The sequence below is a fragment of the Gymnodraco acuticeps genome, unplaced genomic scaffold (genome assembly GCF_902827175.1).
Source record: "Gymnodraco acuticeps unplaced genomic scaffold, fGymAcu1.1, whole genome shotgun sequence".
NCBI lineage: Eukaryota > Metazoa > Chordata > Actinopteri > Perciformes > Bathydraconidae > Gymnodraco > Gymnodraco acuticeps.
This window is the reverse complement of record NW_022990245.1, coordinates 240687-266674: the sequence shown is the minus strand read 5'-3', so window position 1 is coordinate 266674 and position 25988 is coordinate 240687. Positions and strand designations below refer to the sequence as shown.

The following is a 25988-nucleotide window of genomic DNA, read 5'->3' as shown; positions in this document are numbered from 1 at the left end:
GAGGCTCTTAAAGAAGAAGGTTTGGTTACAGGTTTGTGAGAGCCAGAAATCTTGTTTGTTTGTAGGTGACCAAATACTTATTTTACCGAGGAATTTACCAATGAATTCATTAAAAATCCTACAATGTGATTTCCTGGATTCTTTCCCCCCATTCTGTCTCTCATAGTTGAAGTGTACCTAGGATGAAAATTACAGGCCTCATCTTTTTAAGTGGGAGTACTTGCACAATTGCATGCAATAAGACCAAAGTCTAAAGATAGTGAGTGCTGTAAAGCTTCAATTAATAAAAGCTCATCGAAACACACATTTGACTTTAATGTCATGAAGGTGCTTAATTCAATTCAATCTTTATTTCAGACTCATGGTCCATATCACATACAAAATGTCAAAATACACAACAATAAATAAGATTAAAAAGCCAAACAAAATGAAAAACATAAAATCAGTCCAATGACAGCTCGCCACACATGCTCACTGTCTGTAGAGGCTGTTGCGCTAATGTCTCCAAATCATGGAAGAGAACCGAGTAGAACTCTTCACAGGTTTAACTAAAATCGAGATAACATGATTGTCAGTCTGCTAGGCGACACATGAATTTGTACATTACTTTTCTTAAAAGGGCTTGACAGGTCGGTACCCCCAAGTTAACAAACAGCTGGCTGCCACTGCCATCTTGGTACCCTCAGCAGCAACCGTAAAGCATCATTGTATGCAACTTTTAGTTTGTGTATCCTTCTAGCCTTGTAGTTACTCCACAGGTGAGCCGTGTTCAATGGTGTACAGAAAGCTTTCAAAAGTGATACCTTGACATCTACAGAGCACTTTGTAGATGAATATGTTTGCCTGGGCATACAGTTTGCAGCGTTGTCTATGGATGTCTTTGTCATCTGTGAGATCATCAGATATATAATGACCAAGGTACTTAATCTCACTGCACACAAGAAGAATGTTGCTACTGAGAATACAATTAGGAAAGCCTTTTTATCCTCTTCGCACAATCCTGATGCTACTCTTCTTGGCGTTATACTTAATATTAAAATCAATGACATACTGGGAACAAATCCTCAGAAGCTGCTGTAAGCCTGCACTGCACGGGGAAAAGATGATTAAATCATCTGCGTACACAAGGTGGTTGACAACAGTAACACCGATGACACAGACAGTTTTACACAAGTTCAGTTTCCTACACAGATCATCCATGTACAGATTAATCAACAAAGGAGATCAAATCCCACCTTGCTTGACCCCATTACCAACATAAACATTTTCAGACACAGTATTGCCCCACTTCACCTGCATAGTCCGATGTGCATACCAGAAGGCTAAGATCCTTATTATGTAGTTGAAACATGGTGGAATTTTGGCTTCTATATTTTGCTATAATGTCTTTTAAAGCAAAAATACACACATCATGCCGTGTTTTCTTTTAAAAACCAAACTGGTTGTCAGCTGTGGTAATATACCTTTCCAGCCTATCCAACAGAATTCTCTCCAGCATTTGGAGAGAATGCTAGCTAAAGCAATAGGTGTCAGGTTTGGGGGAAATAGGACCCAAGTGCAGTTTAAAGGACTAAAAAGGGTAAGGTGACGCAAAGCGATAGGTCTGTAATTATCAATGCCATTAATCTTCCCAGCTTTCTCCTTGATGACTGGCACAAGTAGCACAGATAACATGGAAACTGGTAAGACACCATGATTAAGGAAACCAGTAAGACACAGAGCAACAAGAGGAGCAAGCTTAAGACTGGCATATTTGAAGTGTTCGGCTGAGATGAGATCCGGGCCACAAGCTTTGTTATTTTCTAGATTCATTATAGTGTTGAAGACTTCCTCTGATCTAACTGTCACCTTTTCAGTGGAGTCAACCTTTTCAACCACAAATGCATCACTCTTAACACAGTTGAACAACTCATGATAGTGTTGTCGCCACAGTTCTGCGATGCTGCCTGACCCACACACTCCTTCAATGGAAGACGGTGAGGGAGTCTTACAGCTGTTTATGACTTTGACCTCTTTCCAGAAATCATAGCAACTGTTGTTGCGCAGCTTTCTGGCAAGTGAGTCAGCCCTCACTGTGTACTCATTTTTTTTAATGAATACTTATTTTTGGCATTACTGGCCTGTTTATGTTCAATGCTTAATCTTAAAATAGTGTTAAATATGTGAAATGTACATTTCCAACAATCTTCCTTGCCTGTCAGTGTTTAAGATTGAACACCGGTCAGATGATCACAAAGAGGAAACAAATGGGTTAAAAACATGTTTGAGTCAGAACTTGAAAGTTCCGAAGTTCATCTTTCCGATATATCTGCTGGTAATAAAAACAGATGACTGCATTTATAACTATCAATGATTAACTAGTGAAAGAGATTAGAGGATTGAAAGCTCATTCTGACATTGTTGAAGAGAGCCTCGACACCAGTACACTGCGGGAGATCTCATCGACATTTAGAGGCAAACCGAGGGGAAGAAAAAGTTGGTGAGTGATAATTTTGAAACACCAAAGGATAGCTGCTCTTTTTCCTGAGCTGCCATGTGTGTTCAGAGACTTCAGAGATCCTGTGTCTCTGAGCTGCAAACCACAGCTTCTGTTCGAGCTGCCGGCAGAAAACTCTGGGAACAAAGTAAGAACAAAAAACAGTTCTTCAAACTTTTATATATTAGCATTTCCTTTCTTTCCTATGTTGTTGTTTTTTTCATGGAAATTAAATCTTATGTGTTTTCTTCCAACAGATACCTGGACAAAGTCCTGTCCTGAACTGAATACCAAAGTTAATTTCCCTCTGAAAGACATCCTGACTCCATCTGCTGGTGAATACATGACATAGCAGCATTTCCTGCTGTTGATCAATCATCCTGTGACAGAGGGCAGAGAAAAACAAAGAGGATTTTGACATTGTTGAAAAGAGCGGGGACGCCATTACAGGGTGTGAGATCTCTGCTGGGAGACACGTTTGGAGGATCTGAAACACTCAAGAGAAAGGACATACCTTAGTGAGTTTTGCTTTTAAAAGACAACAGAGACCGAGACAAATGGCTGAGAAAAACCCTCTTTTTGAAAGTTACCTGAGCTGCCATGTGTGTTCAGAGACTTTCAGAGATCCTGTGTCTCTGAGCTGCAGCCACAGCTTCTGTTCGAGCTGCCTGCAGACATTCTGGGAACAAAGTAAGAACAGAAACTGTCCCATTTGTAAAGAAAGTCCTCAAAAGAAGAACCGTGGGCAAATTTTACACTAAAGGAGCTGGCTGACTCCTTTGCTGAGAGACCGAAAGCTGGATCATCTGAGACAGAAAAAGGAGAGAAGAAGGTGGAGGTGGTGTGTAGTAAACACCAAGAAGAGCCTACATTGTTCAGTAAGGATGAAGAGAGAGCTCTGTGTCCTGTCTGTGACTTTTTTCTCCACCAGAGTCACGAGGTGGTTCCTGTAGAACAAGCAGTCAGTGAGCTGAAGGACCTGCTGAAATCTGACTTAGAGTCTCTGCAGGACAAGAGGGACACATACAAAGGAGTGGAGACAACATACAATGAAGTGATTCAAGTGTCCAAGAAGCAGCTGCTGTCCACAGAGAGGCAGATCAGAGCAGAGTTCATCAAGCTCCATCAGTTCCTGAAAGAGGAAGAGGAGACCAGACTGGCAGCTCTGAGGGAGGAAGAGGAGCAGAAAGGGAAGACTATCAGCAGAGAGATGAAGAGCATTCAGGAGCACATCTCCTCTCTGTCACACAGTATTTCTGCTGTTGAAGAAGAGCTGCAGAAACACAACGGGCGCTTCCTCAGCAGTTATAAAGCCACTCAGAGCAGAGCCAGAGTCCAGAGCTCACTGTCAGACCCACAGCTGCTGCTCTCAGGAGCGCTGATAGATGTGGCCAAACACCTGGGCAACCTGTCCTTCAGAGTCTGGGAGAAGATGAAGGACCAGGTCCACTTCAGTCCTGTCATTCTGGACCCAAACACTGCAAGCAGCTGGCTCTCTCTGTCTGACGATCTGACCAGTGTGAGACGTGGAGACAAAGATCAGCAGCTTCCTGATAATCCAGAGAGATACACTCACTATGCTAGTGTTCTGGGCTCTGAGGGCTTCAGCTCAGGGAAACACAGCTGGGAGGTGGAGGTGGGAGATTATCCTGACTGGTATATAGGTTTGACTAAAGAGTCAGTTGACAGGAAGGGTGAGGTATTTGCCTCACCAAAATTTGGAATCTGGTGTTTAGCACATCGCAGTGGAAAATACACTACTGGTGCTGGTAAGACTCTCAGAGTGAAGAAGAATCTCCAGAGGATCAGAGTCCAGCTGGACTATGGGGAGGTGTCCTTCTACGACCCTGAAGGCATGACTCCCATCTACACTCACAGAGACACTTTCACTGAGAAACTCTTCCCATATTTCAGTATTGGAAAAGCTGGTGATGCTAAAACTGCTGATATCAAAATCTGTCAAACTGAGATTCCTCTGTGATGCTCAGGAGTGTTAGTTCAGACTTTATTCTGACTTCACTGTCCGTCTAGATCTCTTTGAAATAATCAGGATAAGAAACAGATGATCATCAGATCATAATTTTAGCCTGTAAGATTTCTAAATGTTCTGAAAATGTGATCATGTTTTAATTACAGCTTTAAACATTATATTCAAAGTCTCAGTGTAAAAAATCAAAATAATTGTTTATTGTTATTGTTTATATTTTGTTATACTTTTTTATTGTGTGTTTATAATTTTCATTTAACTCACTGACATTTTTTTGAATCTGAAAATCATTTTTAAATACATTGAGGCATGATTGATGAATGCTCAACATTTTAATCCAAAATCTTTAAATAAATAAATAAATAGATGTTCTGTTTTCTTTTTAATCAATGTCCTGAAAATGTTTGTGTTTTTTTTTATTCTAATAAAAACTAGCAAATCAAAGCTGTCAATTCTCCTTTTTTTTTAAACATCTTGTTTAAACATCATTTTTATAGCAGTATAAGATAATATAACAATGTAAGATATTTTTAGGACTCTTGATTAATTATTTTTAGATATGGGTATGTTGTTTTACTCCCAGGAGTAATTGAAGTTGAGTATTTCCGTACTGTATATATGAACAATAACATTTGTGGCAATTGAAAATGTCCATTTTATTATTAACCTAAAGGGAATTATAGCTGTACAATTAAGTTTAGTTTTATTTTGAAATATGTCTATAAGCTTGATTCCTGTTTCTTCAGGTACATCAACAAACCTTTACAATAATAATAATAATTTTAAACAAATCTTAACATTTTAATGATGTAATCTCTTATTCAATGCATTGCATCCCTCCATGAATCTCTTTTACCCTTTACATTAATGGACAGCCAAACTCTTGAAATCTATGTCTCCTTGTGTGAAGTCATGTGACGGATGAACCTGCTGTAAGCAAAGAAGCTCCCACCCTGATGAAGGAGAGTCAGCAGAAAACATGTGAGGGGTAAAGCATGGCATACTGGAGCTGTGCAACGGGTTTCATTTGATGGAGCTGTTTTGATTCTCACTTAGAAACAGTCAGGAGTCACATTTACCTTTCTCAAACTCCACTGCAGCATTATAATATATACAAAGTAGATTCAAAACAAAAAAGAGGAATGCATTACATACTTTCCTGCAAAACACACATGTATTCACTTTGATACTTTGTCTTGAGTTAGTTCAAACCTGCTGATCCAGTTGTTGATCAGCTGTGTGATTTAAAGCTGTAATAAAACAGCCTCATTAGTTAGCATACTTCCCACCTCTGGTCAATAATGATAGATCTTAATGTCAATAAGTTGTCAATATTTACTTATACATTCGGTGTATATGTTGTAAATGTATTATCTCTTCGATTTACACACAGCATCTATTGCACGTCTGTCCGTCCTGGGAGAGGGATCCCTCCTCTGTTGCTCTCCCTGAGGTTTCTCCCATGTTCCCCTTAAACTGTGGGTTTTCTCTGGAAGTGTTTCCGTGTACGATGTGAGGGTCTAAGGACAGAGGGTCTAAGGATAGAGTGTCGTTTTTCTCATACTGATATTCTGAACAATCTGTGCTGTTGTATTTGCTGTAAAGTGTCTCTACTGTAGGCTATTTTTATTATATGTACAGCACTTTGGCTCGACCAAAAATCGTTTATAAATGTGCTATAAAAATAAAACTTGATTTGATTTATAATATCTTGAGTATTATCATAAAATAGCACCTTTATTTATTTTAACAAACCACGTTCTCCAAGTCAAATCTAATAGAAATCTATAATCTTTTTGAAAAATAGAGATCGCACATCAGTCCTGTGTACAGATCAGTTCGATAAAGTCATGCCTAAACAGCGACATTTTACACGATAAATACGGGTTAAATACGGTACCGTGTGTAGGTTGTCATGCTAGCTTGACATGCAGTAGCAAGCAGATGTGCACCTTGTCTTCATGCTAAATGGAAAATAAAGTGTGGAGTTCCATACTGAACACACCGCCTCTGACTCCCTTTCATCGGCTCTACAATATTTAACAATTATCCAAACTTTTAAAAATAAATAGATAGCTACAGTTTGACTTACTAAGTTACTAATTAAAAACAGTATAGGTTTTGTAGTATTAACACAACATCTCCTCTTGTCCAGGTGGGGCAGTAATGCGCCGTTAAGCTGTTCGTTCAACGTCGGATACTAAAAGTGAGCGAAACTCAAACAAACCAGTTGCTGTTTACTTAGCTTTTACATACGCAACAAGGATTTATATTCCTTTCTTTTGTTTTGAAGAAAGTTAACGACTAGTGTGCAAAGTATAACATTGAAAACCGCCATTACTTAACGTCAATGAATAACCCAGTGAACTGTGTACAGAGAAGATAGTTGTCAGTGAGCTAGCATCAGGCTAACGTCTCCAATGAGCAGGTTTAAAACGTCGACAAGCGGCAGGTGCAGAGCTCCTGCCCGGCCGAGCAAAGAGCCCCCAGCCTCCGGAGGAGTCAACAAGGTGCTGGCCGAGAGGAACCATGCTGTGGTGGTGGGAGCCTGGGTGGAGAGCGAGCACGACTTTATGGAGCACCCATCTGTGAGTTTGGCAGTTAATGTTAAAGAGCTAAGCTAGCTTGTACTGTTGCTAGGCTGTCGAAAGAGACCGTTGCTAATAGCTTGTACTGTTGCTAGGCTGTCGAAAGAGACCGTTAGTGGTGGTGATGACCGGTCCAGACCAGTTGGTTCAAAAAAGTCGAAATTAATGTAAAGTAACCTCAGTAAAAGTAGCAACACTGAGAAGGGAAGAGTAAATAAGTACATTTACCGAGGAGGTAGGCTACTGTACTTTTATTCAACTTAAACCTCACATTGTATTTTGACAGTAGCCTATTAGTTATTTTGCAGATTCAGATTAATACTAATAAATCAAGGAGATTAAACTACTCCACTAAATGAGGTCCACTTTCCCATATTTGCAATATTACTAGTTATTGCACAATAATCTACTAGTTATAATTAGTTAGTATGTAAATATATCAAAATTATACTTAAGTATCTAGACGTACTTGCAAAATATTGTAAATCTTAAGGGTACTTTGATGTAGTGTTGACATGGGCTTTTCTTCTTGATTTATATTCTCTATTCATTAATCAATAATGTTATTTGGACTCAGAACCGTCTATATTCATATTGCTTACTTTGTGCGACCAACAGTCCAAACCCGGAAGATATTTACTTTGATATCATAGACAAATATGTACATTTAAAAAGGTGAAACCAGGAAATCCAAATCACTTTTAATTAAATGAAAACGCTTGATACATATTCACGTTCACATGAATTGAGAGTCCTGACTTAACCTAAGGGTGTTGTTATGACCCCCTCCACTCCACTAGGGGTCTATGCCTTTGTGTTCTGCTTGCTGGCTCTTGTTTGTGTTTCAGGTGATCAACCCGATGAGCCACACCTGGGCCGTCTACATAAAAGGCCAACACCAACCCATACTGCGCTCTCACTCTTCTGTTGGACACGGCCGCATCTTTGTTTCTGCACATTTTCACACACCCATACACGCAATCATTACCGATAACTGACTTCCACATTTATTAGGTTTCTTTGAAGACCTTTGGTTTTTATGGTATTGTAAATAAATATGCTTTTTGTTACACTTAACTTGTCTAGTCTCCCATCTTTGTTGCAGCCTATGAGCCAGGCCGTAACAGTGTCCAACCTGTTTTCCCATGTCTTGATTCAGGCTCTTGCTTTGCTCACTGAAGAGATCCAGTTAGAGAAGAGGAGGGAGACTGAGGAGAGCCTTCTACGATTTCAAGAGGAAGTACGCCATCGTGTGGCGCAGCAAGCTCAAGTCAGCAAGAAGAGACCGCAGCCTCACACAGATCCCATGGTACACATATCATTATCATGACTTATAGTCAGGGCTGCCAACCCTCACACATTGAGCGTGAGAGTCACGCAATTAACACATATCTCACGCACTCACGCCACACATGCCTTTCCTCACGCTAAGTTTTCGTCCAAAATAAATATATATAAAATAAAGTGAAGGAACAGCAAACGAAGTGACACCCGCGGGTCCCTACCATTACGAAATAAAACAATATAGATTACTTTAGGGCTAACTAGAAAATATACCAGAACCGATGCAGGGCAAATTAAAACATGACTGACCTGCTTGGAGCATCAAACTAACTGAAGCTGGACTCAGACGTGCGACAGCAAAATACACCCCCGGGTACAAAATAAAGGAATGCATAAACAAACAAGGCGGAACCAATTTACATATGAAAAGAATATATAATTTTGGTGAAGTTCACAATAACAGAAAATAAAGATGTTCAAGTATACAAATAGGCAAAATAAAAAAGTCATAGAATAGCAATTTTATTTTAATAAAAACAATAAAAATGTATTTGCTATTTATTGGGGGGGACATTTTGAGTGTATCTGAATATTGGAGAGGATGTGTGCCCTCGGTAGAATTCCAAGTAGCCTATGCTGGACATTGGAACAGTCCTTCGGCGGCACTCGATGACGTAGTATGCTTGAAATAGTGGCTCTGGAGCAGCTTTACTCGACATTGAGAAACACCCCGTGTCTGAGCTGCAACCACAGCTTCTGTTCGAGCTGCCGGCAGAAACTCTGGGAACAAAGTAAGAACAAAAATAGTTCTTCAAACTTTTATATATTAGCATTTCCTTTCTTTCCTATGTTGTTGTTTTTTTCATGGTATTAAATCGTATGTGTTTTTAAACAGATACCTGGACAAAGTCCTCGTCCTGAACTGAATACCAAAGTTCATTTCCCTCTGAAAGACATCCTGACTCCATCTGCTGGTGAATACATGACATAGCAGCATTTCCTGTTGTTGATCAATCATCCTGTGACAGAGGGCAGAGAAAACGAAAGAGGATTTTGACATTGTTGAAAAGAGCGGAGACGCCATTACAGGGTGTGAGATCTCTGCTGGGAGACACTTTGGAGGATTTGAAACGCTCAAGAGAAAGGACATACCTTAGTGAGTTTTGCTTTAAAAAGACAACAGAGACAAATGGCTGAGAAAAACCCTCTCTTTGAAAGTTACCTGAGCTGCCATGTGTGTTCAGAGACTTTCAGAGATCCTGTGTCTCTGGGCTGCAGCCACAGCTTCTGTTCGAGCTGCCTGCAGACATTCTGGGAACAAAGTAAGAACAAAAACTGTCCTATTTGTAAAAGAAAATCTTCAAAAGGTCTTGCGGTGAACTTTACACTAAAGGATCTGTCTGACTCCTTTGCTGAGAGACAGGAAGCTGGATCATCTGAGACAGAAAAAAGAGAGGTGGAGGTGGTGTGTAGTAAACATCAAGAAGAGCCTAGATTGTTCTGTAAGGATGAAGAGAGAGCTGTGTGTCCTGTCTGTGAGTTTTCTCTCCACCAGAGTCACAAGGTGGTTCCTGTAGAACAAGCAGTCAGTGAGCTGAAGGACCTGCTGAACTCTGACTTAGAGTCTCTGCAGGACAAGAGGGACAAATACAAAGGAGTGGAGACAACATACAATGAAGTGATTCAAGTGTCCAAGAAGCAGCTGCTGTCCACAGAGAGGCAGATCAGAGCAGAGTTCATCAAGCTCCATCAGTTCCTGAAAGAGGAAGAGGAGACCAGACTGGCAGCTCTGAGGGAGGAAGAGGAGCAGAAAGGGAAGACTATCAGCAGAGAGATGAAGAGCATTCAGGAGCACATCTCCTCTCTGTCACACAGTATCTCTGCTGTTGAAGAAGAGCTGCAGAAACACAACGGGCCCTTCCTCAGCAGTTATAAAGCCACTCAGAGCAGAGCCAGAGTCCAGAGCTCACTGTCAGACCCACAGCTGCTCCCAGGAGCGCTGATAGATGTGGCCAAACACCTGGGCAACCTGTCCTTCAGAGTCTGGGAGAAGATGAAGGACCCAGGTCCACTTCAGTCCTGTCATTCTGGACCCAAACACTGCAAGCAGCTGGCTCTCTCTGTCTGTTGATCTGACCAGTGTGAGACATGGAGACACATATCAGCAGCTTCCTGGTAATCCAGAGAGATTCACTAACGGTCCTGATGTTCTGGGCTCTGAGGGCTTCAGCTCAGGGAGACACAGCTGGGAGGTGGAGGTTGGAGATCATCCTGAATGGAATATAGGTTTGACTAAAGAGTCAGCTGACAGGAAGGGAGAGATATTTCTCTCACCAAAATATGGAATCTGGTGTTTAGTACATCGCAGTGGAAAATACACTAATGGTGCTGGTGAGACTGTCAGAGTGGAGAAGAATCTCCAGAGGATCAGAGTCCAGCTGGACTATGACAGGGGGGAGGTGTCCTTCTACGACCCTGAAGGCATGACTCACATCTACACTCACAGAGACACTTTCACTGAGGAACTCTTCCCATATTTCAGTATTGGAAAAGCTGGTGATGCTAAAACGGCTGATATCAAAATCTGTCAAACTGAGATTCCTCTGTGATGCTCAGGAGTGTTGGTTCAGACTTTATTCTGACTTCACTGTCCGTCTAGATCTCTTTGAAATAATCAGGATAAGAAACAGATGATCATCAGATCATAATTTTAGCCTGTAAGATTTCTAAATGTTCTGAAAATGTGATCATGTTTTAATTACAGCTTTAAACATTATATTCAAAGTCTCAGTGTAAAAAAAACAAATTGATTGTTTATTGTTATTGTTTATATTTTGTTATACTTTTTTTATTGTGTGTTTATAATTTCATTTAACTCACTGACATTTTTTTGAATCTGAAAATCATTTTTAAATACATTGAGGCATGATTGATGAATGCTCAACATTTTAAACCAAAATCTTTAAATAAATAAATAGATGTTCTGTTTTTCTTTTTAATCAATGTCCTGAAAATGTTTGTGTTTTTTTTAATTCTAATAAAACTAGCAAATCAAAGCTGTCAATTCTCCTTTTTTTTAACATCTTGTTCAAACATCATTTTTATAGCAGTATAAGATAATATAACAATGTAAGATATTTTTAGGACTCTTGATTAATTATTTTTAGAAATGGGTATGTTGTTTTACTCCCAGGAGTAATTGAAGTTGAGTATTTCCGTACTGTATATATGAACAATAACATTTGTGGCAATTGAAAATGTCCATTTATTATTAACCTAAAGGGAATTATAGCTGTACAATTAAGTTTAGTTTTATTCAGAAATATGTCTATAAGCTTGATTCCTGTTTCTTCAGGTACATCAACAAACCTTTACAATAATAATAATTTTAAAAAAAACCTAAGTGCCCGCGCTACATTAGTGCCCGCACTCCAGCCATTTACTGTGGGCTTAGGTGAGCCAGAGCTCGTCCCTGCCTCACTCCTCTTCGCTCCCATAGTTGTAGCGGAGCTCGGCCAATTTGCTGATTTTCACTATAAAAAGCGATTGTAATCATACAGAAATCACAACACAGATCAGTGGAGACATTTTATTATTATTACTATTTCGTTTTTCTTTAGTTGTTTTTCCGTTACATTGGAGTATGACAGGTGAGGCTCTGCCTCCCCTGACTGCACGTCGCTGATCTCTATATACATCGATACAACATTACGTGTTGATAGAAATCAACACGTAATGAAATAAGACCCCACGGTTTGATGATTGATAGGTGTGTGGGTTGTCTTTCATTTTGACACACAGAACAATGGGGGCTATCCACCCTTATCCACAATGTAAAGTCATTCACACAGCCTCTTCTCTCTGTGAGGAGCAGCAGGTTCAGCTTTCAGAACAAAGTAACAGGAAAACTAAAATGGCATTCATTTTTTAAATATGTCGTGTAGTAATAGATTTATTTATTTTTCTTCTCAAGAGAGTACCAGAATGTGTATTTTATGTTAGTATTTCCTGGGGGAGAATCCCCCCCAGATCCCCTTGCAGGGGTTGGGTTTTCAGCATGTCAACTCTTTCACCTGTGGGGAAATTGCAGGATTGGCTCCAGCTGGTCGTCCTTTTATTTACTACAACACAAATGTGCCTTTTTATTTCATACAGTTCAATTTGGATTGAGACAGGGAAATAATCTAAACCTCACGCTTGGCGTTTCACTGTCAAGGGGAGCGTGTATGTAATTACATTGCAAATACTGACTTGAGCCTCACCACTGTATGGGTTAGCCCTACCATAGATTACCCAACAAAAACACTCTGGAGCCGCCACTGATTATGTTTATTGTTGTTATTTGTAGGGCTTTGTCCCAATATTTATTTTTGTTTTAAACTATGTTGAAAGATTAGTTTAATATAATTGTTTTTATTATGCTATGAAATTCTGAATGAAAGGCTGCGCGCGAGACTGGTTTTTTCGCTGGGTTGAGTCGTGTGGGTTTTTTGAGTGAGATGCGGCACAGCAGCCTGTCAGTTTACGCTTGCTAGGTTAGTTTGGCTATTATCATTTATATGTATCTGCAACAATGGATATCAGGAAGTGGTTCACACTTATACACTTGAAAGGAATATGGCAACTCAGCGCCAGATGCAGGCACACTAGAAGACATCAGTTACCAACGAGCTAGCAAGCCAGCCAGGGACAAGGGAGGCTGGCAATCAATTATATTTTGAAGAGAAATTGACTCTCAAGCCGGCTCTCACAAACTCCTGCTCTGTGCGCAAGCAGACCGCTGCACATGCTCTCTGCCTCGCTCAATCTCTCTCTCTCTCCCTTTCTCTCAATCGCTCAACCTTACCTCACCTCTCCACCCTGTGTGTGCTCAAGTTTGCCTGCATGCTTGCCCAAGTTGGCACAGCGTTACAAATGTGCCACAAAACCAACCAATGGATGTAGCCTATAATAAGACCGTCAACAGCCTTATGGCAACCTAAACCCCCCCCCACTTTGACAAATCTCGAGATTTCCCGGGAAATGTGAATTTCGGGGTGGGCCCCGCCCTGGTAAATCAAAATGCCCGCCCAGAGACGTATGTCTGCCGCCGGGTCTGCCCCAGCCTCCGGACGAGTCAACAAGGTAAAGCCGAGAGGAACCATGCTGTGTTGGCGGTGGGAGCCTGGGTGGAGAGCGAGCACGACTTTATGGAGCACCCATCTGTGAGTTTGGCATTTAATGCCAATGAGCTAAGCTAGCTTGTACTGTTGCTAGGCTGTCGAAAGAGACCGTTGCTAAGCTAGCTTGTACTGTTGCTAGGCTGTCGAATGAGACCGTTAGTGGTGATGACCAGACCAGTTGGTGAAAAAAAGTCATGATTGTTGTTGAAATAAACGTGAAGTAACCTGAGTAAAAGTAGCAACACTGTGAAGGGAAGAGTATATAAGTACATTTACTGAGGTACTGTACTTTTCATGCATCTTGAACCTCACATTCTACTTTTTACTCCACTACATTTGATTGACAGCAGGGTTGCCAACTTTGGGTACCTGGCTGGAGTGAGGATTTTGATATCATGGGTTTAATTACATATGCGCACGAAATGACTGCTATCGTGTCAGCAGCGGGACCTTAGCATATATATATATATATAGGATATATATACAATATATACAAATACACAATATTGGACACAGACTATAAAGGGCAACAAAGTTTCATTCACTATTGAAAGTCAAACACATGTTTGTTTCCACTGTTTTATTGTGTAGGCCTACCTGTCGCGATAAGCAATTAATTGACGTATCGTACGATAAATAAAAATGAACTCGATAAATTGCCATTTACATGAGGATGTGACTAGCAGTTTGAAAGGATGTACTTGAATTATTATTATATATTATCATTATGTCAGTGGTCTAAAATGGTCATACAACGGTGCCGACAATATTATCGTTTATCGCAATCATTTCCGGGAAAATGTATCCAACAAAATTAATTATCGTGAGAGCTATACATGAAACACACACACACAAACAAATCTACAGACTTACTCCAAACTGCCAAATATATTAATTAACACACTCTCACTCTCATATACTCTTTGACTCTATTTTGGCCTAGTAGAACAATAAGCAGCAGACTTTTACTTTTTTTATCATTTCTACTGGTTCTTAGATCTGAGCATGCGCAATACGGGTCGGCAGTTGCGAGAGAGTATTTTTGTTGGGTAATCTATGGTAGGGCTAACCCATACAGTGGTGGGGCTCATGTCAGTATTTGCAATGTAATTACATACACGCTCCCCTTGACAGTGAAACGCCACGCGTGAGGTTTAGATTATTTTCCCTGTCTCAATCCAAATTGAACTGTATGAAATAAGAAGGCACATTTGTCTTGTAGTAAATAAAAAGGGCGACCTGGAGCCAATCCTGCAATTTCTCCACAGGTGAAAGAGTTGACATGCTGAAAACCCAACCCCTGCAGGGTGGTCTGGGGGGATTCTCCCCCAGGATATTTTTTTTTGTTTTAGTTTTGAAATAGGCTACTAACATAAAATACACATTCTGGTACTCTCTTGAGAAGAAAAATAAATAAATCTATTACTACACGACATATTAAAAAAATTAATGCCATTTTACTTTGTTCTGAAAGCTGAACCTGCTGCTCCTCACAGAGAGAAGAGGGAAGAGGCTGTGTGAATTACTTTACATTGTGGATAAGGGTGGATAGCCCCCATTGTTCTGTGTGTCAAAATGAAAGACAGCCCACACACCTATCCAGGGACGTGCACAGACATTTGGAGGGGCTATTGCTCTAAACTGGAAAAAGGGCCTCCCCCCCCAAAAAAACATAAGACCTTTTTTTTAATGTAAAATAAACCAAATGATTATTACATCAACTAAATTGAACAGTAATTCACATCTCATAACAAAATAAGCTAAGGCGACTACTTGCATTCGGTGACTTAATTTCAAAAATGAAAATCAGGGACATTTTTTGTTTTGCGGTCCATATCTCATTAAAATATCTAATGTTAGTAACTATTAACGACAAAATGGGGACAAATTCTGTTCTAATGTAGTTTGACCATTGTAACTGCTGTGCAGTCCAGACATACTGATAAAATAGGGCCTCTAACCAGGGGTTAAATTGGGGCCGGGGCTGTCCGGGGCTCAGCCCCGGCACATAGGACGATGCTCTGACGTCATCGCCCTCGCTCATTTGTCATTTGTTTAAGCCATAATGTCAAAACATCTCTCGTTCTTAATATAGACTTTATTTAGGGTCGATATGTGTTGACTTTAACATTTCAAATAGCAGATCTCTGTGACAGGATATCGTTTTTCTGCTTAGTGAACGTGTGTCTCTGCTCCGATCAGGAGCTGCAGGCACCGTGGCTCCTTCGTGCAGAGAGTCTGCAGCGGTGTGGTGTGTGTGTGTGCAGAGAGTCTGCAGTGGGTACCGCCAAACCCCCGACCCGTCTTGTAACACAGAGCCCGTTTCCTACACCATCAGGGCCGGTTCTAACCAATTGCTGCCCTAGGCGAGATTTTAGCTGGCGCCCCTCCCTGCCAGAAAATCGTTCAGTAGAACAAATAAAAGTAACCAAGGGATACACAATAGAATATATAAAAAATAAATGAAAAATCTCTACAAAAGACCAATGCCACTACAAAAACAGAAACGTATTGACATAGGTCATATACATCAAAAAGGCTTCAAATGTATTCAGTATTATATGAACATGTTTTAATTGGGGTGAGGACATCACATCCTCTAGGGGGGTCCGGGGGTATGCCCCCCCGGGAAGAAATGTTTGAACATTTAAAGTAAAATGCTTCAATCTGGTGCACTTAGAGCACACATTACTAGAGACCTGATCTAGGGGGTACAACTCTAACGGCCCGTCCACACAGCGGCGTGCGTTGAAGCTTGCCGGCGGGCGTGTCTGAAATTCGACCAACAACCAATCACATGAATCTCCCGCCCCTGACATACAAGCAGCGGTTTGATTGGCTAGAGCTTGTACTGGCATATGATTCGATTGGCTGACGCTTCTGCCGTGGCTTCAAAACTTGAACATTGCTCAACTTTTGCAGCGAGCCACGCCAGCAAAGTGACGTCACCCCATTCAAAGTGAATGGTGAAATTTTCAACGCACGCTGCTGTGTGGACGGGCCGTAAAACACCCAAATGAAAAAGATTGGTTTACATTTTAATAATCAAATAAGTAAATCAACATAACCAATAACCTACCATAGTCAATAGTAAAGAAATGCAACTTATTTATTTTTGTTGTTCATTCATATCTTATTTTACCTAGTTAACGTTTATTTATGCATATTTTTGTATCTCTCAAGTTTTAAACGATATTTTTGGTTTACTGTCCTATAGTATACATTGAAATGATTTCAAACCTGTTTATCCCAATAATTATAAAAGAGTGCCTTGGAAATATTTGTTTACATAAATTGCATTTATCTCTCTCGCTCGATCCCACACCCACTTTGGCTGTGAGCTGCGGACGCCTGATAAGCCAACACCCCCCACTTTCATCACTTACAGCGCCCATCGTACAGGGCAAATTAAAAGTGTAACGGGGTGAAAAGGGTGTTACCTTGACTTAATTATGAATGCTGTTACATCAAGGCCGAAAATTAGGATGAGCGCAAACAGTCAAAATGTTTTTTTCCCTCCCAGAGCTGCCAGCGCAGCGCCCCCCCCAGATCTGGCGCCCTAGGCGACTGCCTATGTCGCCTATATGCCAAAAAACGGCCTCTGACTTAACCTAACAACTTATTTAATTTGTTTTCACAATTACTAATGCCATGTTTTTTTTTATTCTTGAAGAGAATGTCTTTTTTTCTGGCATTCATGCAGGATTAACAAAATAAGAATAACATTGAGAACAATCTTTGAAGTAAATGGCTGTTGTTAAACGCTTCCCACATTTACTTCAATCGTACAATAGAAAAGATAAAAGTACCCAAGGGAATACACAATAGAATATATAAAGAATAAATGAAAAATCTCTACAAAAGACCAATATACTACAAAAACAGAAACGTATTGTCATGTTGGTAATATACATCAAAAAGGCTTCAAATGTATTCGGTATTGTATGAACATGTTTGAATTGGGGTGTGGACGTCACATCCTCTAGGGGGGACCGGGGGTATGCCCCCCCGGGAAGAAATGTTTGAACATTTAAAGTAAAATGCTTCAATCGGGTGCCCTTTGAGCACACATTACTAGAGACCTGACCTAGGGGGTACAACTCTAAACACCCATATGAAAAAGATTGGTTTACATTTTAATAATCAAATAAGTATGTGAACATAACCAATAACCTACCATAGCCAATAGCAAATAAATGCAACTTATTTTATTTTTGTTGTTCATTCATATCTTATTTTACCTAGTTAACCGTTTATTTATGCATATTTTTGTATCTCTCAAGTTTTAAACGATATTTTTGGTTTTCTGTCCTATAGTATACATTGAAATGATTTCAAACCTGTTTATCCCCAATAATTATAAAAGAGTGCCTTGGAAATATTTGTTTACATAAATTGCATTTATCTCTCTCGCTCGATCCCACACCCACTTTGGCTGTGAGCTGCGGACGCCTGATAAGCCAACACCCCCCACTTTCATCACTTACAAACGCCCATCGTACAGGGCAAATTAAAAGTGTAACCGGGGTGAAAAGGGTGTTACCTTGACTTAATTATGAATGCTGTTACATCAAGGCCGAAAAATTAGGATGAGCGCAAACAGTCAAAATGTTTTTTTCCCTCCCAGAGCTGCCAGCGCAGCGCCCCCCCCAGATCTGGCGCCCTGGGCGACTGCCTATGTCGCCTATATGCCAAAAAACGGCCCTGACTTAACCTAACAACTTATTTAATTTGTTTTCACAATTACTAATGCCATGTTTTTTTTTATTCTTGAAGAGAATGTCTTTTTTTCTGGCATTCATGCAGGATTAACAAAAATAAGAATAACATTGAGAACAATCTTTGAAGTAAATGGCTGTTGTTAAACGCTTCCCACATTTACTTCAATCGTACAATAGAAAAGATAAAAGTACCCAAGGAATACACAATAGAATATATAAAGAATAAATGAAAAATCTCTACAAAAGACCAAATATACTACAAAAACAGAAACGTATTGTCATGTTGGTAATATACATCAAAAAGGCTTCAAATGTATTCGGTATTGTATGAACATGTTTGAATTGGGGTGTGGACGTCACATCCTCTAGGGGGGACGGGGGTATGCCCCCCCGGGAAGAAATGTTTGAACATTTAAAGTAAAATGCTTCAATCGGGTGCGCTTTGAGCACACATTACTAGAGACCTGACCTAGGGGGTACAACTCTAAACACCCATATGAAAAAGATTGGTTTACATTTTAATAATCAAATAAGTATGTGAACATAACCAATAACCTACCATAGCCAATAGCAAATAAATGCAACTTATTTTATTTTTGTTGTTCATTCATATCTTATTTTACCTAGTTAACGTTTATTTATGCATATTTTTGTATCTCTCAAGTTTTAATTTTTAAACGATTATTTTTGGTTTTCTGTCCTATAGTATACATTGAAATGATTAAAACCTGTTATCCCAAATAATTATAAAGAGTGCCTTGGAAATATTTTGTTTAAATAAATGCATTTATCTCTCTCGCTCGATCCCACACCCACTTTGGCTGTGAGATGCGGACGGCCTGATAAGCCAACCACCCCCCACTTTCATAACTACAGCGCCCATCGTACGGGCAAATGAAAAGTGTAACCGGGGTGACAAAGGTGTTACCTTGCACTTAATTATGAATGTTGTTACATCAAGGTCGAAAATTAGGATGAGCGCAAAACAGTCAAATGTTTTTTTCCCTCCAGAGCTGCCAGCGCAGCAACCCCCCCCCCCATATCTGGCGCCTAGGCGCCACCTATGTCGCCTGGCTATGCCAAGAAGCGGCCCTGTACACCATGCTAAATATGTCTGCATAAAGCTGAGTTATGATCGGTCATAATAACACAGAATTTGGTGATGATTAAATAGTTTTACAGTGAGATTTACTCCCATACTTTGGACCATACTCACGCAGCCCTACAAATGAATTGAGATTTCCACACAAATGTTCTTTAGCAAGTGTGCAGAGCAGTGTTGATTTAAAAAAGCAATTTGAAGGTGTTGATATTTGTAAACCTTTTTTGTGTATATATATGATAATTTAAGATGTAAATTGAATTCCAGTTTATTGTAGTACTTTCTATTTTTATTGTGACATTTGGTGGCATCAATGTCTGCATTTGATACAGATAATGGAGCAGTTGCTTTAGGGCCACAGTGTAGGCCTATATCCCTTAAGGTCAAATAATGAGATCCTCGACCTCCGCCCCCCCCCTCTCGCACCTCCACACAGAGCCCCCCCCCCCCACATATCAAATCCCAACTTAACCCCTGCTTCTAACTAGGCTACCTTAAATAAAGTCACTAATTAATTAAACCAGTTCAATACGCATTATTCTTATTCTTATCATTATGAGCGCAGCCGGTAACGGTAAGGTATCTAATTACTTATTTAGGCTATTTAGTATTCCGTAACTTAATAACAGAGATGGTCAAACTAAAGTGGTAGAGACATGGCAGAAATTCTACAATGAAGCAGGACAGTGAAGTATTCACCCATGAGAGGGCGATCAAGAAAAGAGAGCGAGCGGCCCCGTTGACGGAGTTTACAGATGAAAAGACACACAATCACAACAAGTAGGCTATATTTAGGTGTTTTTTTGTAAATAACCAACGGTATCAAGAGGAAGTAAAGTCCCCTGGTTTGTCCCTTATACCCTAACTGCCATGAGGAGACAACTCAAAATCAAGTTTCCAAAATCCGAAACTGAGGTGGTCTTAACGCACCGGCAGATGACAGCGCTGACAAAGTGTGTTTCCCGCAGCGAGACGCTACTAATTGTGGGCTTATCATGTTGATTCGGCCACAACAGAAAAAAAAAAAAAAAATTCTCGCTCTCTCTAGAGGGGCAGGTCAGCCAAAAAGGCCAAACGGGCCGTTGCCCTGGCAACATTAGCCCGTACCTGTGCACGTCCCTGCACCTATCAATCATCAAACCGTGGGGTCTTATTTCATTACGTGTTGATTTCTATCAACACGTAATATTGTATCGATGTATATAGAGATGTAGCTACTACAGCAAATGCAAAAGTATTCTCCGTCGGGACTTCCTGGAACAACACACACGCCGTTATCTTGATTCTGATTGGCCAGAAGACATTATCAAAGATGTTCTATTGAGAAGACGATCACTACCTGACAAAAGTTTTCAAAACCGTTTCTAGTCTTCGGTATTCTTGTTTTTGGCGTGAGAATAGTTTGGGCAGCGTGAGAGCGTGAGATTGAGAGTGAAAGCGTGTGTCACACGCCAGATGCGTGAGAGTTGGCAACCCTGTTGACAGTATTAGTTATTTTGCAGATTCAGATTAATAAAAATAAGTCAAGGAGTAAATTGTGATTTATAGATTAAACTACCCAGCAGCACATATGTGTACACTAAATGAGGTCCACCTTTACCAGCTGCAATATTAGTTATGCTTGCACAATAATGCACTAGTTATAATTAGGTAGTATGTAAGTCAAAGTATACTTAAGTAGAGTACTTGCAAATGTTGTAAATCTCAAGATGAAGTACGCCATCGTGTGGCGCAGCCAGCTCAAGTCAGCAAGAAGAAACAGCAGCCTCAGACAGATCCCATGGTACACATATCATTATCATGACTTATAGTTAAGTATTGATGTAGCAGTATTTACTCCAGAAAAATCCACCTGGGGTGATCTAAATGAGTTATTGTTATTGATGACATTCATTTTCACATTTTTTAGTATTTTCATCACTAAATATCTTTTTTCAAATGTTTAGTGTATAAGTCTCAGAAAAGTGTGAAAATGCATATCATTAATTTGCATCACTTCCTATTATTTGTGTGGTTAAAGTGATTCTTCGCCCACAATCTGTCTTTCGAGTACCAAACAATCTGTAGCTTTGAACGAAAGCCTGAAATGTTTTTTTTGTTTTTTAAAACATCAGCTTAGAGTTTGAGTAATTGATTGTTAGGGCTGCAAATAACATTATTTTCATTATTGATTAATGTGATTTTTTTTCTAGAATAACTGATAAATCATTTAGTCTTTCAAATCTCATTAATGATCGAAAAATCTCAATATTGATTATTACTCTGCTGCTTGAATAGTTAAAAATCTATGTATTATGTGCAACAATTTGAGAAGTATTCCCCTTATTTAACACAAATCCAATGTCCAGCATACTTGGAATTCCACCGAGGCCGCGTCCTTGGTTTGGGGGAAATTTCGAGGCTGCACATGGGTAGACTTTGCGTCCTTAAAATCCCCGCAATGCTTTGCGCACGGACCAATTTCAAAAACCCTTGCGGAGAATGTCTGAACCGACGCAGCACACATTTAAATGTAAGTATGTAGTGGCGTAGAACATGTGTTGGTAAATATATGTTCTTAGTTACATTTGTTATCACCAAAAATGTGTTCCGTGAAAGTAAAGCAAGTTCATAATTAGATAGACATCGTGAGGTATTTATTTTCGGTACAGTTTATGTTGAAACCTTAGAGAGAGTGGCACACTTGTTAGCCTGTTCCATTCTTCTTCGTTTTCCGAAGCCGTGGCTTGGAACTACGCGACTACCAAACCAGCATCCTTGAGATTGAGAAACGGCCTGAATCTGGAGGAGGAAGAGGAGAGGAGAGCTGAGGAGCTGCAGAGGAGGAAAAGGGAAGAGCAAGGGAAAGTATCTGCAAGGTAAGACAGTTATTTACCAATCTTCACTGATTTGAGTATGCTTATAGGTCGACAGGTTTTTACTGCATATGTGAAAAGTTGTGGTTAAAGTCTTTTGTGGCTCTAGAGGAAGTCTGACTCTATCACTTCTGTTTCACACGTTGAGGTTCACAAGTGGCTTCGTGAATCTGATAAACAGTTGTTGTAACTCTGCAGGTTCATCGAGGCTCTGAGAGCTCGGATGAAGGAGCGAGTGTCTCAGGAGAAGCTGGAGCCTCCTCCTCTCTGCTGCTGCGCATCATCTTTCTGGGACTCCAGAATCATAACGCTTAAAATCACAAGGGAGTACAAGTAGAAATAAAACGTTGAGTTCAAAGGTACTGCAATAAAAAAGATGAACAGGGCTAAGGTGATGCTCAGTTCTGATTGGTCATTTGGACCTTCTGCAGCAATAAGACCAAAGTCTAAGGATAGTGAGAGCTGTAAAGCTTCAATGATATAAGCTCATCGAAACCACACATTTTACTTTAATGTCATGAAGAAGCTTAATCTTAAAATAGTGTTCATATCATGTGGTATGATCCTTAATACCAATGAAAGTGAAGATATGATCAATGAATAAATGAGAGTAAAAAAGTGTCAGGAAGAAAAACAAAAAAACACTTGAGTTGATGGATAATTGATGTAGATATTAGGATTATTATTTATACATTTACTGTGATAAATGTTGAAAAATAAATATGAATGAGTTTGCTCATGTTTTGAAGAAATATTCCCAAAATGAATTGAACATACATTTAGCCATTTTGAATTTTATTGACAGAGAAAACACGATAAACAAATAAAAACTGAACAGCAGCTGTGGTTCCTAACAACTCACATTGAGAGAGTATCTTTACTCCAACTGGATGATATGAACACAGAGAGACAGACGTGTTGGCAGAACATGTTTCCTGTTTGTGACAGAAAAATAAAACCATGTGAAACTGGTTTAGTGTCACTCAGCCTGTTGAAATGTTGAGTCCTCACTGGAGGACAAAGGCACGATCCTCTCCTTTTCTGTGGCATTTTATGAGCTTTTTAATAATTGACTAAGTGATAAAGCATAAAGGAGCAGTTTGTTTATTGAGCTGTCCCATAGACTAAGTCTGACTCCTGCAGGGGCCGGAGTTTGAAACCTGACAAAAAAAGTCTGTCTGCTGCAAGTTGCCCCCTCTCCCCTTCTTTCATTAAATAAATGCAAAAAGCAGAAATAAATGATCTTTAACATATTCCTTATTAATTATTTTATCTTTTGAGTACGTCCTCCAACGGATAAACAAGTCATAAAGATGTCAGGATAAAAGTATAAGTTGAGGGGTTTTGCAATGAAAACAATGAACGTAACAAGACACCTAAAACGTGACTGTGCTCTTCCAGACTGTTATGTTTGTGTGACTCTAAACATAAATACTGTACAGTGGGGCAAACAAGTATTTAGTCAGCCACCAATTGTGCAAGTTCTCCCACTTAAAAGATGAGAGGCCTGTAATTTTCATCCTAGGTATACCTCAACTATGAGAGACAGAATGAGAAAAAAAAATCCAGAAAATCACATTTTCTGTAAGTCTTCACAAGGTTTTCACACACTGTTGCTGGTATTTTGGCCCATTCCTCCATGCAGATCTCCTCTAGAGCAGTGATGTTTTGGGGCTGTCACTGGGCAACACGGACTTTCAACTCCCTCCAAAGATTTTCTATGGGGTTGAGATCTGGAGACTGCCTAGGCCACTCCAGGACCTTGAAATGCTTCTTACGAAGCCACTCCTTCGTTGCCCGGGGGTGTGTTTGGGGGATCATTGTCATGCTGAAAGACCCAGCCACGTTTCATCTTCAATGCCCTTGCTGATGGAAGGAGGTTGTCACTCAAAATCTCACAATACATGGCCCCATTCATTCTTTCCTTTACACGGATCAGTCGTCCTGGTCCCTTTGCAGAAAAACAGCCCCAAAGCATGATGTTTCCACCCCCATGTTTCACAGTAGTTATGGTGTTCTTTGGATGCAACTCAGCATTCTTTCTCCTCCAAACACGTCTAGTTGAGTTTTTACCAAAAAGTTCTATTTTGGTTTCATCTGACCATATGACATTCTCCCAATCCTCTTCTGGATCATCTAAATGCTCTCTAGCAAACTTCAGACGGGCCTGGACATGTACTGGCTTAAGCAGGGGGACACGTCTGGCACTGCAGGATTTGAGTCCCTGGCGGCGTAGTGTGTTACTGATGGTAGCCTTTGTTACTTTGATCCCAGCTCTCTGCAGGTCATTGACTAGGTCCCCCCGTGTGGTTTTGGGATGTTTGCTCACCGTTCTTGTGATCATTTTGACCCCACGGGGTGAGATTATGCGTGGAGCCCCAGATCGAGGGAGATTATCAGTGGTTTTGTATGTCTTCCATTTTCTAATAATTGCTCCCACAGTTGATTTCTTCACACCAAGCTGCTTACCTATTGCAGATTCAGTCTTCCCAGCCTGGTGCACGTCTACAATTTTGTTTCTGGTGTCCTTTGACAGCTCTTTGGTCTTGGCCATAGTGGAGTTTGGAGTGTGACTGTTTGAGGTTGTGGACAGGTGTATTTTATACTGATAACAAGTTCAAACAGGTGCCATTAATACAGTTAACGAGTGGAGGACAGAGGAGGCTCTTAAAGAAGAAGGTTTGGTTACAGGTTTGTGAGAGCCAGAAATCTTGTTTGTTTGTAGGTGACCAAATACTTATTTTACCGAGGAATTTACCAATGAATTCATTAAAAATCCTACAATGTGATTTCCTGGATTCTTTCCCCCCATTCTGTCTCTCATAGTTGAAGTGTACCTAGGATGAAAATTACAGGCCTCATCTTTTTAAGTGGGAGAACTTGCACAATTGGTGGCTGACTAAATACTTTTTTGCCCCACTGTATACTCCAACCCTTATGAAGAATCATAATGCTTAAAATCACAAGGGAGTAGGAATAAAACGTTGAGTTCAAAGGTACTGCAATAAAAAAGATGAACAGGCCTAAGATGAATGCTCAATTCTGATTGGTCATTTGGACCAAAGTCTAAAGATAGTGAGAGCTGTAAAGCTTCAATTAATAAAAGCTCATCGAAACACACATTTGACTTTAATGTCATGAAGGTGCTTAATTCAATTCAATCTTTATTTCAGACTCATGGTCCATATCACATACAAAATGACAAAATACACAACAATAAATAAGATTAAAAAGCCAAACAAAATGAAAAACATGAAATCAGTCCAATGACAGCTCGCCACACATGCTCACTGTCTGTAGAGGCTGTTGCGCTAATGTCTCCAAATCATGGAAGAGAACCGAGTAGAACTCTTCACAGGTTTAACTAAAATCGAGATAACATGATTGTCAGTCTGCTAGGCGACACATGAATTTGTACATTACTTTTCTTAAAAGGGCTTGACAGGTCGGTACCCCCAAGTTAACAAACAGCTGGCTGCCACTGTGCCATCTTGGTACCCTCAGCAGCAACCGTAAAGCATCATTGTATGCAACTTTTAGTTTGTGTATCCTTCTAGCCTTGTAGTTACTCCACAGGTGAGCCGTGTACAATGGTGTACAGAAAGCTTTAAAAAGTGATACCTTGACATCTACAGAGCACTTTGTAGATGAATATGTTTGCCTGGGCATACCGTTTGCAGCGTTGTCTATGGATGTCTTTGTCATCTGTGAGACCATCAGAGATATAATGACCAAGGTACTTAATCTCACTGCACACAAGAAGAATGTTGCTACTGAGATACAATTAGGAAAACCTTTTTATCCTCTTCGCAC

General features: G+C 40.1%; 1 protein-coding gene and 2 pseudogenes across 1 annotated transcript in view; all 3 read left to right on the top strand.

Moving 5' to 3' along the window:
* The first annotated feature begins 2775 nt into the window (after positions 1-2775).
* On the top strand, positions 2776-4812 carry LOC117548948 (annotated as a pseudogene).
* Positions 4813-6627: 1815 nt separating this feature from the next.
* On the top strand, positions 6628-11151 carry LOC117548949 (annotated as a pseudogene).
* Positions 11152-25863: 14712 nt separating this feature from the next.
* The window catches only part of LOC117548927 (tripartite motif-containing protein 35-like), a 6587-nt gene continuing 6462 nt past the window's right edge, over positions 25864-25988 (top strand). Inside the window, 1 exon segment of the mRNA XM_034220459.1 lies at positions 25864-25911. Within this exon segment, the coding sequence (XP_034076350.1) occupies positions 25864-25911 (48 nt within the window).